The sequence below is a fragment of the Priapulus caudatus genome, unplaced genomic scaffold, assembly GCF_000485595.1.
Source record: "Priapulus caudatus unplaced genomic scaffold, Priapulus_caudatus-5.0.1 Scaffold182, whole genome shotgun sequence".
NCBI lineage: Eukaryota > Metazoa > Priapulida > Priapulimorpha > Priapulimorphida > Priapulidae > Priapulus > Priapulus caudatus.
The window spans coordinates 3,403-20,264 of NW_014577243.1; the positions used below are offsets into that span (position 1 = coordinate 3,403).

The window sequence follows — 16,862 nt, forward strand, 5'->3', positions numbered from 1 at the left end:
GTACTCATCGATGATTGCCTGGCACACTTCTGGGATGAGCAGGGATATGGTGTTGTGAGGCACCCTCCACCCATGGGACATTGAGTGATACTTAGTCCCAGAGGCAAGATGCCACAGAGTGAGGGCAAGCTTCAGGCCAGGGTCGAGGGCCTCTCTGTAGGTTGTATTCTGCTTGGTGATCCTCGGACCCACTCTGGTTAGCAGCTCGTCGAACATCTCGGGGGGCATCCGCATGAGGTTCTTAAAGGCTGCCTGGTCTTCGTTACGGAGTTCAACAAGTAGCTGGTCATACAGGCCAAACTGTCGTCGCCTACCGATCCACGGTCGGACCCAAAACTTCCGTTGACCTCTTCTCTTTCTCCTTCTCCTAATGACATGGACTGATGGGGAAGTGCCAGTTCTATGAGGTTCTGCTGATGTTGGAAAACCGCGATTTCGTATTGCAGTCGCAGCCTATCGGGATCCTCCATCTTCTGAGGTGGTTCTACTAGACACGATCAGCAGGAACCTCTGTCATCACCCATGAGGGTCGGAGGAGAAGTGATGATGAGGGACCCGTTTATATACCCCATGGCTACACGCTGCGTACACGCTAGGAACACGCTAGAAGAACGCTGGGCGCGCTACAGACTCGTTCAGCACTCGTTCAGCACGCCCATATTCGCTTCATGTTCGCTGGACATGCGTTAGAAGCACGCTAGGTGTGCGCTAGGTGTTCGCTAGGTGTTCTCTACACCTCAGCCGACGAACATACAACAAATACCCAGCGTGTGCTCCGCGTGTGTCTGGCGTTGGTCCAGCGCGCTCTGCGCGTGTCTGGCGTCCTTCTGGCGTGTACATTCATGCGTCGAGCTCCGCGCACATTTTTGTGCATGCTCAAAAATCCCGACGCACACAGCGAATGACAACGCATAAATAGCGTTGGTCCAGCGTGCTCGACGAACGAGTAACGAATGCTGACGCACACCCAGCGAAAGACAACGCACTGGCCAAAATTGCTAATTTTTCAGTGCGCGGCCCGTGCGCCGTGTATGTGTGACTGGCGCATAATTTTGGCCAATGCGTTCACTCCTGAGGAATGGCGTGCCATATCTGACAAGTTCATGGAGAGGTGGAACTTCCCCCTTACTTGTGGTGCACTTGATGGCAAGCACGTCAACTGCAAGTGTCCTCCAAACAGTGGTTCCCTATACTACAACTACAAAGGGTTCTACTCCGTTGTCCTCATGGCGCTCGTGGATGCTGATTACAAGTTCATCTGGGCAGACATCGGCGGTATGGGATCAGCATCAGACGCTCAGATCTACAATGCTTCTGAGCTGAATGAATGCGTTAAAGATGGTAGTCTAGGCTTCCCTGATCCCGATCCTCTTCCCAACGACAACCAGGATGTGCCCTACTTCTTCGTCGGCGACGATGCCTTCGCCCTACGACCCAACATGATGAAGCCGTACAGCCTCCGAGGTATGACGCGGCCGGAGCGCATCTTGAACTACCGGCTTTCCCGAGCCAGGAGGGTCGTAAAAAATGCCTTCGGCATCCTTGCCAACCGTTTCCAAGTTCTCCTGAGCACGATGCAGCAGCAGCCCGAGACCGTCAAGCTCATTGTCACAGCATGCATGACCGCTGTGAGTTGAATGCGCGGTGCATGCGCGGACCATTCGTTCCGTGCGCTAGCAACACGCTGTGCATTCGTTGGATTTTTTAACATGTGCGCCCTGTATACGCGCAGCGCGCTAGCAACACGCTGTGCATTCGTTGGATTTTTTAACATGTGCGCCCTGTATACGCGCAGCGCGCTAGCAACACGCTGTGCATTTGTTGTCAAATCGCTAGCTTCTCCCAAATCCTGACAAAAGTTGGGCGCACAACGACGCACTGATCTTATTTTCCATTTTTTCAATGCGCGGGTCGTGCGTCGCGTATGTGTGACATAGCTCCGTGACCCACCCGATCAAGCTATGTGAAGGCTGCTCAATGTCTACATTGACCGGCATTATGTAAACAGCTAAAATATTTGCTACTCAAAAATACAGGCCTGCACTCTGAGCCAAAGCCTAGAGGACACAATTTATTTCGTGCCGAGTGAGTGAGTGAGAGAGAGAGATAGAGAGAGAAAAAAAATAAAGAGAAAGAGAGGGAGAGAAAGAGAGAGAGATAGAGAGAGAGAGAGAGAGAGAGAGAGAGAGAGAGAGAGAGAGAGTGCGAGCGAGAGAGATTAAACGTCACGTGATGTATCACAACAACGACGATGTAAAGTATTATTATTAAACAAATTAACTAATATTATTGATAACCAATTGATTAACCATCTTCAAATCTCACAAAGAAACACTATGAACAATGAGCAAGTGAGTCCAATGATTCTGCACATAGAATTATATAGTGCTGCTTTATTAAGTATTTAATGTAATAAACACCAGAATGACACATCATGCGGGTATATAATACTGCACAATAAACAGTCATTACACTTAAACGAATACATGAGAAGCATTGAACGATTATACAAGCCCAAATGCCTAGCAACTCCCAGCTAATAACTATTCAAAATTTTAATCTAGAGAACTATCCAATAATTAAATAATTTTAACCAATAATGACAAAAACGCCAAAGCCATTAAAAATAGTTTGGATTCTCTTACAAGATTTACCACAAATTGTCACATATCACTAAATAAATTCGAACAAAATGTTATCTTGGCCTTTCCTCTACAGGTTCGTTTAATTATAGTAAGATACCTACAGTCCTTGCAATGACAACCAAGCAGAAAGAACACCTTTAGCACGCACGTTGCAAGCCTCACCCACATACATTACATCAGGAGTGTATTATTAGTTTCTATTATTATACACTCGATCGATCCTGATAACGTAACTATATATAACGCCCTTGCAGTCTTTAGCTGAAGTGTTAGCTTCTAGTGTGATCGAGGCAAAATTTACAGCAGCATGCTGATGAGACTTGGTGCATAGTACCAATAATGGTTTGGAGTCAAAAAATAGAAACAGATTCGAGGCTACTGTCGTACATTCTAATTGATGTCTAAGCAAACTAGCATCTAACAGGTCAACGTTTAAAAATATACATTCTTGGTGAATATATTGCTCCATTTTCTCATAGATATATAGCCAGGTTTTGCACACATCTAAATCCATTAAATTATCAAGAATATAAAGCATAATTAAATTCAGTTATATATCATGTAATTCTGAACGAAGGAATGTATAATAAATTGCCAATAACCATCTTTACGTTAGGTCTAGATCTTAAAAGAAACAATGTTTACTACTGCACGCTATTTGAAAAATCCGTTGTCACACCGTATACTAGTATTCTAATTTGTATCATTAAAAATAATCATGATTTGATTGTTCCTTGAAAACTATCATCCTACCAGACACATATACCAACCAACTAAAAACATAAATCTCTAATGACAAACTATTCTGTAGTGGTTTCCGCTTGATCTTAATTGCCATAGATAAACGGGCACATCGCTGAAACGGCACAAGAAATAGATCTGTACAACATACGTACTTGACCTTTACAGCAATGTCACTCGTTGATCATACAATTTATTTTATAATTTGATATATAAGCATCTATATGGAAGTTTGCTAATAATATAGATAATAACGCATAAATCACCGCACGAAAAAACCTTTTCGGTATGAGTAGCACTATATTAACTAGACAGAGGGCACTCACGGAGAGTGCATACCTCCGCCAGCTCGCTCGCTCGTAGCAGCCGCTCGTTGCTGCTGCTCGCTCACATGTACACGCTCGCTGGCTCGCTGCGCTGGCTGGCTGACACGCTAATATCAATCGCGCAAACACACTAACACACTAACACACAAACACACAAGAGCGATCATATAACCTCCTCCAACTCAGTTGGGCGAAGGTAATAACAGAAGATGTACCATCATCTTTGGGAGGAAAATGGCGCCAACATTGGAAAATAATGAAAAATAGCCAAATGGTTGGTAAACACCCCGGTGTGCTTATTTATATCTTACACTGAAGTACTATTTCAACACACTATCATTGAGTTGTTTAGCTGCATCGAATGACTCATTATGCGCAATAGCAAGAGCTAATAATACATTGTATTACATTGTATACAATGTATTATTAGCTCTTGATAATAGCCTTAACAAACCAAATAATAGTGAAGCTGATTTTAAGTGAAATTTTCACAGATCATAGAATGACTTTCATCGAATCAAGAGTCCATAATAGAAAATCTATTTTTTCTATTATGGACCCTTGATTGAATAGTACAGAGCCATCTATTATAGACATGGATATTACTTAATCATATGTATCAAACTTATAAGCAGTGCCAGCCATATGCATGCCAATTGATCTTATTTGGCCCAAGGAGCCCCTGCACCCATTAGCTGAATGTCCATAGACACCTTGGCTTCAAACCAACTATTCTTTTGAGGTGCAAAAAGCAGATCAATGATAAGTCCAGGGCTAGAAATGCAGGCAAGGAGTAGTCATGCACATGACTAGTTTTAGCAACCATGACTGTAATCTGCTTGGACTGAGCGCTGACTAATTAGGTTTAACCAACCCTGTGCGATGCGTAATATCACATTGCTTAGGTGCCACCCTGCATGCAGTACTTCACTTCTTGCTAGCTAGACTACCAACAATGTACCGTACAATGTGTAGTTCTCACTTTACAGTCAAAGCTGCAAGTTCAAAACTTGCACAGGGCAGTGAATTATCCAAAGCTATCAAACTCTAGTTCTCAACTATTCCAGTGCCTTGTGGAATATCGTCCCGAGAAAGTAAAACCAGAGAGAAAATTCAGAGCAGAGCCTCAAAGGCAGCTGAATGTCGGTGTCGACATTCTACTGGCAGCTAGCTCCTGCAGCCATGATCATGCCAAACGTATTGCTCTGCTTGGGACACACCTGCGAGGATGAGAGGGGAATTCAGATGACTAGGAAACGCAGAATCTCCATATATTTTGTACATGCCTGCAACATGGAGAAGTCACTCCAATGCGACTGTATGAAAGGAGGAATTGCTAAAGATTTGGAAACTTTGCTAACAAATGTCAAGCTCACCCAGGAAAATGAACACAAGTCAAGTCTCGAAAGTTAGCAGCTTTATATGGCCGTAAGCTGGTGGAGGAGCTAGCTGGAAGCTCTGAAGCCAAATCTTCTTTCGCCATACTTCAGACAATGTTTGAAAATCTTGAAATTCCTTGCTTTGAATGTGAGAGCTAACAGAATTCTAAATTTCTTTGCTCTGTGCACATTTTTGTCAAAACCACTCTGTAGTGTCAGAGGACAGAAAATGTTCAAATTAAAATTCATCAAATCTTCTTTAAGGTCATACATGCTTCAAGGTAGACTCGGCCGCCTCGAAATCTTATCCATAGAATGTGATGGAAAAAAAAGCTCGAACTTTGATGACATTTTAAGTTTCCAGAAGAGAATGAAAGCTTTCTTGATAAGCACATTTGTTTCCACAAAGTTTTATGTCAAAATATAATAATATAGTTAAAAAAGTAATAGCATATATTCCTGATACACCATTTAAAGTAATCTACAGTCCAGCAGGCCCAACCAAAATGGTCCACAAGTTGGTCAAATTGGGCCCCACAATTGCTAAGGCCGGCAATGCTCATAAGTATCTGTAAGTTTCATTTTTTATAATGCCCGACTAAACTTTATGAAATGGTCAGAAAGGTTCGTTGACATCCTATGCCCACACATGTTAGTTTGGGTAAATTAAATTGTTTTTTAATGCATCATCAATTACAATCTAAAAATGTATACAGGGTACGTTTTTAATAAAAACGCCTTGTTTCTTAGCCTGAGTAGTTGAGCCAGTCAAAGGTCGGCAGGCTTGGCTACGGGTATAATTCCTACATGATCATCCATATTACCAAAAGCTAATAAATACTATTTATTAGCTCTTGATATTTCATAGATCCAACTATCAAAATTCAACTCATACCACACGATTTTGTTCACCAAGGCAGAGTAGCTGTACTTTCCTCTTCCAAAGAAATGCTTCAATTGTAGAGCATTGCAATGCCAACCATGACCACCATACTGACCAGGACATTCTGACCACAAGGGAGTTTAGGCAGTGTCAGTGTCAACTGGAACACCAAACCTGAGGTCTTTCTCGGATTCCTTCGAACTGTCATCCATACAGTATACCATCTTTGATGGTACTGGCACTACAGTAATCTTGCCACCAGTCTTTGCAACATGTGAGTAGGCTTTGTAGCGCTCCAATTCCCCGACGTCAATGTCCTCCACACCAGTACTAGTGAGATTTTTTTCGTGACGCGTGCGTAGGTGCCGCTTGTAGGAGTTGCGAGTCTTGAAGCACAGGTGACACAGTACGCACTGGAACGGCGTCTCGCCTGCAGGGCAAGAGCATAAAAATATCACATAAAAATTCGCAATAATAAATTACTTTCTCACTGTTTAACAAAAACAAATGTCTCAGCGAAACTGCTGATTATTCCAGCAGCCTTAGATATTATGTGCAGTTAAGGACAAGATCTGAGGAATTTGCATTAAAAAAGCATAATGGCAATAATTCAGTTTCACTAAAATGGATCTCCTATCAACCTGTGTGTTTGCGTAGGTGTTCCTTGAAGTGACTTGGGTGGCGAAACGTTCGGTCACACTCAGGACATGCAAACCGACTCTCATTGTTGTGAATGAGCATATGGTAGTTGAGACTATGCTGTCGAGTGAACGTTGTCCCACAGACGGTGCAGACAAAAGGCTTGATTCCTGCAAAATAAATTGGAATCTGGTGAAGCAAATAATCATGACAATGGCAGGGTAAAATACATATTTACATACCAGCACACACACCCATGAACGTAGAAAAATCCAACAGAAGAACAGAAAACCAAGCAAAATAATCAGAAATTGCAAAAGAATTGTTCTCCCCCTAATGGCTCATTGTCAATCCAAGCTCTGATAAGGCTGATGTAAAAACATGATGGGCTGTGGGGTGGTGGTAGTCCTGGTGGGTAGTAGGTGATGAGGGTGGTAAGGTTGGGGAGGTCGTGGTGGGTGGTGGGTAATAGGTATAGTGGGGTGATGTTGGCTGATAGGGTGGTGGGGTGTTGTTGGCTGATAGGGTAGTACCGTATAAGGTGTTGTTGGCTGATGCGTTAGTGGGGTGTTGTTGGCTCATGGGGTGGTGGGGTGTTGTTGACTGATAGGGTAGTGGGGTGTTGTTAGCTGATAGGGTAGTGGGGTGTTGTTAGCTGATAGGGTAGTGGGGTGTTGTTAGCTGATAGGGTAGTGGGGTGTTGTTAGCTGATGGGGTGGTGGGGTACAGTTGGCTAATGGGGTGGCGTTTGGGGGAAATGATCTCATTTAGCTTGGTTTCAAGAATTTAAACAAGTGCCGCATTAGCGACAGTGCTCATCTGAGGTCTGCTGCTCTACTGTACTGGCCTTCGTTTCTGCAAAAGGTTGAAAGCCTGTTCTATCGCTAAACCGGCTACGTCATCATCAAAACTGTGTAGCATAGGTATTAACACTAAAACTAAACCCTAACAATGCATCCTACTTCATACCTGCTCGACTTTCTTATATATTCGTGTCATAATGTATACGTATCACTAGGCCTATATAGTTGCCGCGTGATGGCGCGTGCAAGTGTAATCAATAATCAAAGATGGCATCGCCGTTCGTGCATTGGTGATAAGTCAAGAAAGTAGAGATAACCTAATTCCATTGAGTTTCTGAAATTTACAGGCTAAAATCCAAGTATATTCAGGCAGGCGACAATTTCGCTCAGCTGTGAGTAATAAATTAAACACATCTGCATTGCAGGCGTGCATGTTTATTAGAAAAGTGCCAGTTCACCCCCATGCATGAGTAATGGGTTGCCCCCGGGTTTTTGCCTACATTTCGGATGACGGTAGCCACGCGAGCATTCAGGGTGCTATTAATTAATATACAGACTGCTTTAGAAAATAATATGATTTAAGGAGTGTAAAAACCTTGTTCAACAAACTTTTGTCTTTGCAATTGAACTGCAAAATAATGTAGCCTCACATCCACACAGGTATGGGCTCTAATAATAGCAAAAGCAGTTCAGTCCTTTGTTAACAGTCAACAAATCCATGTTGAACCCTCCCCTTCAGGTCAAAAGGTTATCAGACACTTACTCTTCGCATGTCAGCGGAAAGTACATTTCATGGTCCTTTCAATAAAGCCATAAAAATGGTAGGTCAGCGCTGAAACAAAAAAGTTTTCCACTCTGTCCATTAGGCCATGGCCTCAGAAAATGTCTGATATCTGACCTTTCCCCCACTGCCCTTTGACCTGTGACCTCCAATTTTGCACTGGTGATGGGTTTCCTGCCCATCACACTATACACCGAATATTAAGAGCATACGTTGAGCCATTAAGATTTGTGCCGCAATTTCGTATTTCCTCCTATACCTTAAGTTAAGGGGAAAATATTCCCCCTCCGTTTACACATCTTGACCTTTGACCCTTGACCCCCCAAATTGGTCATCCCGAGTCCTTTTCACGATCCCCCCCCCCACATCCTGAATATCGTGACCGTACGTCGAGCGGTTAAGATTTGTGCCCAACTGTTGACGGACGGACACACGGACAATCATGCGATTCAACAAGCTGCATATCTGACTACATCATGCAGATGAGCTAAAAAAACCTAAGAATGAAATATAACCCAACTTATAAAATGAATACTATGCTTTATTATATTATACTGCCAACAGTAAAATTGTGCTAAAATACTACAAGTATAGCAAATTAAACAATTCATATTCGCTAGCATTTTTACTAAAAACTCGATTTTTTACCCTCAAAGTGACTCCTAGCATATATATAAAAATATCTCCCCCAACAAACAGGGTACTCACCAGCATGGCTGCGATAGTGGTACGTTAGTGTGGCCAAAGCAGTGAAATTTCTTGTCTTGCAGATCTTGCAGGTTAGAGGATACTTTTCACCCCTATTTTTATAAAGCCTTATCTTTCTTATTGCTTTCAGCGACACTCTCTGTAAATAGAAAACAGACAAAATGGCACAAATGCATTAAGGATGGTTTGTGTGTGCAATAATAGCATAATACCATATAATTACATGCAGGTTTCTCAAAGCAACTCGGTTATCAATTATTTCACTCATTATACTTAGTTAATAAAGGCAAGGCGAATAGGACTTGATCGATATTTATTTTTAAATGCTTACTTTTATTCTCAACCCTAGATTGATAAATTATTTTAGGACTTATTCATCAATAAATGCAACGCATTCCAAGATTGTTATTCATACTGATAACATAGTACACCAGAAACATGTCTTGTATTACAGAGGTCGAAAGTAATGCTCACCAGCTACTAATCTGCAGAACACCTTTCAGTATTTATTTTGCAAGCAGATACCTTGGCTGCCTGGTACACAGTACATGTATGTGTATTATGACAGAGGTGGCATTTATTCATGTACGAAGGGGGAGGAGTCTAATATTTTTGTTACACGGAGAGTATATACTGAGTAACTGGGACAGCTGCCACCACAGGGCCACCACCAGAATGGGAAAATGAGAGCAATTAAGTCTTCTTGGATAAACACATTTAGAATGATGCGATCTGTCAGTAACATATGCTTCACTACACAACCTATACATGCTAAGTACTGCTTTCAATTGAAACATTTGGATATTGTTAGAATGTGTGAAAACAAAATAGAGAAAACAGGAGAAGAGACCAGGGAACAATAGAATGAGTATATAACACTAATAAAAGTGAGAGACAGTTTCAACTACCATGGCTTACAAAATTTGGCTGGGTTGAGTTAAAGATTACTGAAAATCAGGGGTGATAGATTCTCATAAGGATTAGTACAATTTTCGTTTCACTACCCTTTCTGGCAAGTGGGTTAATTCGGTGAATTTCAACCCCTGTAAATGACATGCATGTTTACCCTTTCCCATTCAGAGGTTCCCTTCAGGGGACGTCCTGGTTTTCTTTTTTTATGTGATTCTTTGCCTTCAGCCTCAGCATCATCATCAGTATCATCAGTGCTCAGATTGTCCATTTCCTTTGGATCGATTCCAAGTTGTTCAAACGTAGCTTGTGGCCGGCGAGGTGGCACCGACGTAAGCACTGCATAACAAATGGTTGACACTGGTAAGCACAATAAACATGTTAAAACTATCAAGTAGTCTTGGACTATGGAGTAGGTCTTAGACTTTGAGCCTTCTGACAAAATTCCCTCATCTTTCAAGCAAAATGGAATATCCAGTATTTTCACAAATTTCAATGTGAACAGACAGCCACACTGGTTACAAATACGATAGAATATTCTGCAACATGTTAACCATTTAAAGAAATAATGTGGCATCAAGGTGTAAAGACACAAAATGTGGAATGGCATGTTTATTTTTTTATCTAGCTTCAAATATTGTAAAGATATCTACTGCCACATAAAAAACAGCTAGAGTGCACACCATACAATGTGTGTGCGTGCCTGTGTATGTATAGACTTGTAGTCACTTTTGACCTGATCTAAGCTTACCAGCTAATTATTTATTACATACATATATATATATATATCAAGAGTACATAATAAAGATTATTACTATCTTATAGACTTATATTATTAGACTCTATTATGTACTCTTGATATATATATATATATATATAATATTAATAACATCATTGTTCATGGTTAACTCCTTAAATTATTTACCTTGACAGTTTCAGCTGTCATTCTGACAGCCATCTGAATGATGATATTAATGTTTTAAAAGAAATCCGACTATGAACTTTCAAGATATATATATATATATATATATACCCAACAGACAGCATAGGATCATTGAGGCTTCACCTGGTTAGGTAAGACTGGCAGAGTGAGGTGGAAATCTGGTCACCAGGATGAAAAGTGGTCTACACTGGTAAAAGAGAGGCAGAGCTTGAGATCACATATAGGATAACAGCTATAACAATGTATTGGAATTGATGAAAACTTGAGGGAAGATGACATTTGGACCAAAGAATGCATATGCTGGGAAATAAACAGAACGATGGCTTTGAAAATACATTAGACATAATAAGTAATTAAGGGTAAATTTCTACTACAGTCAGTGTGAGAAGGGCTAACAAAGGTGAACAGTACAGCCACTTACAACCGGCATGTTTTTTCGTGTTAGGGAATGCTCGTCTTCTGAGGGAACCTGGTGCATAATGCAAGCCATCAAGCCGGATTCCGTGTACTGGATTAGGTAGTGGGCACTCCCTATCATTACGCTCATCTTCACATGTCTCGATATCCACCTCCGAATCGCTCGATATGTCATACTTGGGACCGCCGGTGGTGGTGTAGCAGTGGTCGTGCAAGGGGTGTGAAGAGTTTGAAATATCCCCGCTTTCTTCTCCCACATCGCTATCTGGGTTGAGTTCTTTTCTCATCTGTTCACGCCGCAGACGCTTCTCCTCTGCTCGCAGGGCGTGGTTTTTCTCAGCCTCCTCTGTAGAATCACATTCCTCTTCCGAAGAGAGTTGCTCTATCTTCGGCACCCTGGATTTTGCACTTTCATGCCACCTGTCATCCTCCGACTCTTCCATGGTTGACTCTGTCTTGATGGCCTTACCAAGATACACCGAGCAGGCACGCAGGTTCTTCGAAACTGACTCAGGGCACTTTACTACGTTCGAGCGCCCACTGCTTCCGCTTCTCATCAGTCTCGATACAAATCTGCCATTCTTACAACTGGTCATCACTACACTTTCGTCGTTATCCTCTGGTATTGACCCCCGAGCAGCTGTCGTAGGTGACGTTGCATAAAGTGCCGATGATTTTTTCTTATGAATGAATGCCCTTCTGTTCTTCAGTAGTGCTTGCTTTTGTGAAGTGACCTAAAAAATGTTCAAAGCCACGAATAATGAATAATCACTTCCCCAACGTAAAATCCACCGGCATTTATTTTTAACATGATATAAGTTTTTATCGTCTGTCATTTACATACATTTGCATATGGCTCAATAAGGCACACACTTGCCCTTTCCTTGCGTTTATGCTTGCTACTTATTATGTATAGATAAGACAATATTTTTACAGTTGTAAGCTGATTCTCCTCTGCAGGTTCTGAAGAGTCACTTTCACTGTAATGATCTATTTTGGGTTTCGGTGATGGGTAACTCCTAGCAGCCACGGACTTTGGTACCAAATCTTTCCTCAGCCTCTTCCTTGCTGCTGCCTTGGCTTAAAAACATGATCATACAGATAGTATCAGTTTTGTTGTTTGGCAATGTCCAGTATTTTTCACCCTTATTCAAGTAAAATTCTAGTTAAAATCTTAACTGCACTAAGTATATTTGAATACTTGGCCAGATCACAACTACCTTCAGTATATGAATTAAATAAACTAGCATAAAATTGTCTTTGAAATACATAGTCCATAATATATTTGTATAATATATTAGTTACTACATATATATATCCTCTACTTGTACTACTAGTAGACAGCAGTAATATTGTGTATGTCCAATTAATTCACATTCTTGCCTATCTAAAAGTTTACACTGCTCTATGTAAATACCACCATATGACATTATCTTTTGTCATATTCGAAATAATTAATTTGGTGTAAATTGGTAAGGCTTGTTTTTGTGTAAAAAAGCTATTACTATACTAACAAAATTATTGATAAAGTACCTTCTTCCTTTTTCTTCTTTGCAATTACTGATTCTGCTGTAAAGGTGAAATGCTTTCCTTCAGCTGAAATGAAAAGTGAGATGAGTATATCATATATATATATATATATAATAATAATATATATATATATGCATAACAGTCAACAAATTATACGTATTCTGCTTAAAGATCCATTCCCATGCACATTTTTGTGACAAACCACTGTAAACATATAAGTAAATTACTCACTGCACTTTAACGGAACATTAGCTTTGAAAATAAAACTGTAAAAATCTGTATCAAGCCTATATTCACTCAACAAAAAAACAACTTGAAAAATGTGTTTCACCACGATTCTGTATCATGGCGGCAAGAGTCGACGCAGGTCACGTAACCAGCACAGCCATATAGATATCATATAACACGTGTGATATGATATCTATGAGCACATGCTGCCTTCATATGACCTTCAGCGCCTGGCAACAGTCAACACTGCATATAGCAACAAGAGACGCGTCACAACATCGCCGCAGTGCGGCAAAAGTAAATGCTGTTTGAAACATTCTGACCCGAGACTTTCACTTTGTAGTCTAAGACCTTTGAATGAACGTATTCCTGAGCAATTTTTTTTACCCATCACACATATATAGGCAAGTACAAACGTGCAATGTTAAAATAATTCATTTTTGTCTAATTTTATGTTTGCCGCTTGAAAGTTCGAGGCATGCAGGGCACCTTTAAATAACTGCGAAGTTGTGACAACACAATTTCTACACACAGCGTAAAGAAAGCACTTTACTAAAATCACTTGGGCATAAACTGCTGCTAAGAAGTGTGGGGACGTTTCCAGGATTCCAAATTGAGGGCAGCAAGCAGCAGCTTTGCTGCCTGCTCTAAATGTCAGCAGCAAATACTTGCTGCCAAGAAATTTCTAATAAACCAAAGTAGAGTACTGTTGGGTGGGAAGGAGTAGAATGGCTATGGGTTTCTAATATTTCTGTCAGGATGACTAAGGTTGCTAGCTGCTTGTTTTTTGTCTGACAGTAAGTATTTGCTGCCTAGCAAAAAAGTAAATTTCTAAGTTTTTACAAAAAATCACAAGTGTGTTAATAAAATCTGGAAACAGATTACAGCATATCAGGGTTGCATGGTTCTCGAAACATATGCAACTTACCTTTAGCCTGCCGTTGCAGATCTTGAATATGGAGCATTAAATGAGCCTGCATCTGCATTTTCCCTCGTCCCTCATTTCTAAAGCTTGTGTATTTTGTCTGGCAGTGATGAGGCATCAACATGCACCTAAGAATAAATGCATTCACATCTGTGTAAGTAGATTAATATCATGTGCAAGCTGTGCAAAGAAACGACAATCAGACACACTTGGATAGCATATCTGCAACCATTCATCTGGATGAAGATAGAACATTTTCAAAGTAAATATTTTTCATTGTGGATATTCAGTTTTTAGTACTGCACACCTGAATGCTGTTATAGTCCTTTAGTTTATAAATATTTGGTAATTATATAAATCTATGTTACAAAGCAATGTGTTTTTTTTACAATGCATATATTTGGGCAATTCTTTGTTAGTAACTTTACTTCTTTTTTTTAGCTCAATTGTAAAATCATGTCCACCTAGTAATGGACATGAAATTGACCATTTACATTTCCCATATGAACAAGCATGCAATATGACCCTGACTACTGTATTAACTCCTTTGTAGATATTTACAAGCTTTGTCCACTCTTAGAAAACTATATAGTTTTCCGAGTGCATTAAACCTGTAAATAATATATTAACAATTGGTTTACTTACTGGAAGGTATATTTCTGGTTTAGTTCATCAGAGTTTACATGGGCAAATACTTCAACAAGATGTTTATCTGGCAGTCTCTCTATCTCATCCAATGTTAGGTGTTCCAGACTTCGAAGCCTCTGTAACAAACCATAAATACATCAAATCAATATTTTAAGTAAAACACAAAGTAAATATTCACAATAATCATTTTGTGTGAGCAATCATGTCAACACAGATGTTTTCAGAAACTTACGTGGTGGTTCACCTCTTTTATTTGACACTATTTCAATACTCTTGAGTGTATAAACTGTCATTATTTCATCTAAAATTAGGTATAAAAAAAGATAAATTATGAAAGCTGTTATATGATTACTCCATCCAAGTCAGAACATACTGAATTTTTTAATAATCAGGTAGTGGTTTACATAAAATGAGTAATGACACCATATCTTTTATCTGGGCATTCAGTCTAGTGTGTAGTGACAATATAGTGTCTCTAATTACCTTGATGCTTATCATGTTGCCCTGCAGTTTCTTTGGCATCCTTGTGAATAATCAAATCTTCAATCGTGATGTGTGCAGGGTCTTTAGGTCAATATAGCCATGGAGCATAGCACGGCCGGGAGCTTCCTCTTTTGATATATTTGGCGTTCTGACGACCAAGCTTCAAGCCTAGTTAAAAATAGCAAGAACTGGTTTTTAAATTTATGCAACCTTATTAATGAGCTGGACAGTACTATCACTATGAATTGGAATAAATGATGGATAAAACACGGACTAAACACGTAAATGGTGCAAAATGCATGCAGAGCCACAGACTTTTAGTCCAAATTAGCAGCTAATTAGTCTGTTGCAAAATACATGAACTCCCACGTACTGCTAACAAATTGCCTGTTAACAATTATCTAATCTGCAGAGTCTGTGATTATTACGTTCATAGTATGTGTATTTCCCCTCCGAGCGTGGCAGCCGCATACCAGCACCTATTGACATTCGGCTGCTTCAATAGCTCCCGCTGCTGGTATGCGGCTACAACTCATGGGACGTTCCACATAGTATGAACATGAACGTATCGATATAGATATATCAAGAGTAGATAATACAGAAGAGTATGACACCGTTTTAACAGCGTTTTGCATAGTTTTCAACTTGTAAATATTCTATCAATATGTGAATAAATATATTCAAACTTTACCTTGTTTTCGTCTATGATTCTCCCTTAATCATATCACACCACTAATTTACCTGACAATCGTATGTGTTCTTCAAAAAACTTCTTTGAATACGACACGGTTTCACAGTTTTCCCAACACTGTTTCATGTCTTCGGCCAATGTTTGATATGGGATTAGTGTTCTATTGTCTATGATGGAACGCTGGGGGCTGTTGGGGATAAATTAGCACTTGTTCGAATACATTTATTTTTAGCACGCTGGAAACGCTACACGCTGAATACAATTCGATGCCTAATAATCCCCAACAGCCCCCAGCGTCCCGTAGTTACGACCCGCATATCAAACATTGGCCGAAGACATGAAACAGTGTTGGGAAAACTGTGAAACCGTGTCGTATTCAAAGAGGTTTTTTGAAGAACACATACGATTTTTAGGTAAATTGGTGGTGTCATATGATTAAGAGAGAATCATAGACGAAAACAAGGTAAAGTTTGAATATATTAATTCACATATTAGTAGAATATTTACAAGATAAAAACTATGCAAAACGCTGTTAAAACGGTGTCATACTCTTCTCTATTATCTACTCTTGATATATATATATATATATATATTATATTTATACATCACCTCCAAAGTCTCAATGTTTATGTATTCACTATCGACTAATAATTCTATGTAAATGCTGTTCAAATGCTCCTCTCCAACACACAACTTCACGAACGCCAATGTGCACAAACTAACACAAAAATAGAACAGGTAGAAAAGACGGAGCGCCAAATTTGCACAACGCTCACATCTTCTCACACCACCACAGCAAAAACTCACAAAGAACTGCCTCCATTCTGGTATCTATGCATAGCCGAATGTTCACTGGTTCGAATTATAACTCGGTACTACACACTCCAGGGCTCGAATTAAGCGACGAGAAGAGCAAGGCAATTTTTTTAGGGCATGTGAGAAATCGCCTTGAATTTTCTCTAAAATAGAAAGGCACCAAGGCAACTCTCAAAGTTTGAGAAGGGCACCAAGGCACTTTTGTAAAATAAAGGGAAACTCGTAACAAATTAGTACATCAACATCGTCTTGCTTTTAATGTACAAAACAATATGCCCCCATGTAAGCTTACACCGTAACACTGATCCCTGTACCCACCTCTGCTAATGGAAGTACAGTAACAAGAAATTTTACATGCCCGCTATCA

At 40.2% G+C, this 16,862-nt stretch overlaps 2 protein-coding genes across 5 annotated transcripts in view; one reads left to right on the plus strand and one right to left on the minus strand.

Moving 5' to 3' along the window:
• Positions 1-1,031: 1,031 nt before the first annotated feature.
• On the plus strand, positions 1,032-1,637 carry LOC106806840. Its single transcript, XM_014808966.1, has one exon. The coding sequence runs from the start codon at positions 1,032-1,034 to the stop codon at positions 1,635-1,637; it is 606 nt and encodes a 201-aa protein (XP_014664452.1).
• Positions 1,638-3,819: 2,182 nt separating this feature from the next.
• Positions 3,820-16,862, minus strand: part of LOC106806848 — a 43,296-nt gene continuing 30,253 nt past the window's right edge. For all 4 annotated transcript variants that reach the window (XM_014808978.1, XM_014808977.1, XM_014808975.1 and 1 more), the window contains 10 exons: positions 14,989-15,156; positions 14,503-14,621; positions 13,861-13,985; positions 12,708-12,770; positions 12,109-12,254; positions 11,179-11,908; positions 9,972-10,153; positions 8,906-9,044; positions 6,616-6,783; positions 3,820-6,404 (listed from right to left, as the gene is read on the minus strand). In XM_014808978.1, coding sequence (XP_014664464.1) covers positions 6,115-6,404; positions 6,616-6,783; positions 8,906-9,044; positions 9,972-10,153; positions 11,179-11,908; positions 12,109-12,254; positions 12,708-12,770; positions 13,861-13,985; positions 14,503-14,621; positions 14,989-15,027 — 2,001 coding nt within the window. In that variant the 5' untranslated portion in view covers positions 15,028-15,156 and the 3' untranslated portion in view covers positions 3,820-6,114. The remainder of the gene's footprint in view (positions 6,405-6,615; positions 6,784-8,905; positions 9,045-9,971; positions 10,154-11,178; positions 11,909-12,108; positions 12,255-12,707; positions 12,771-13,860; positions 13,986-14,502; positions 14,622-14,988; positions 15,157-16,862) is intronic.

Coding starts and splice junctions, on each gene's coding strand:
- LOC106806840 (XM_014808966.1), top strand. CDS start 1,032: ATGTGTGACTGGCGCATAATTTTGGCCAATGCGTTCACTCCTGAGGAA.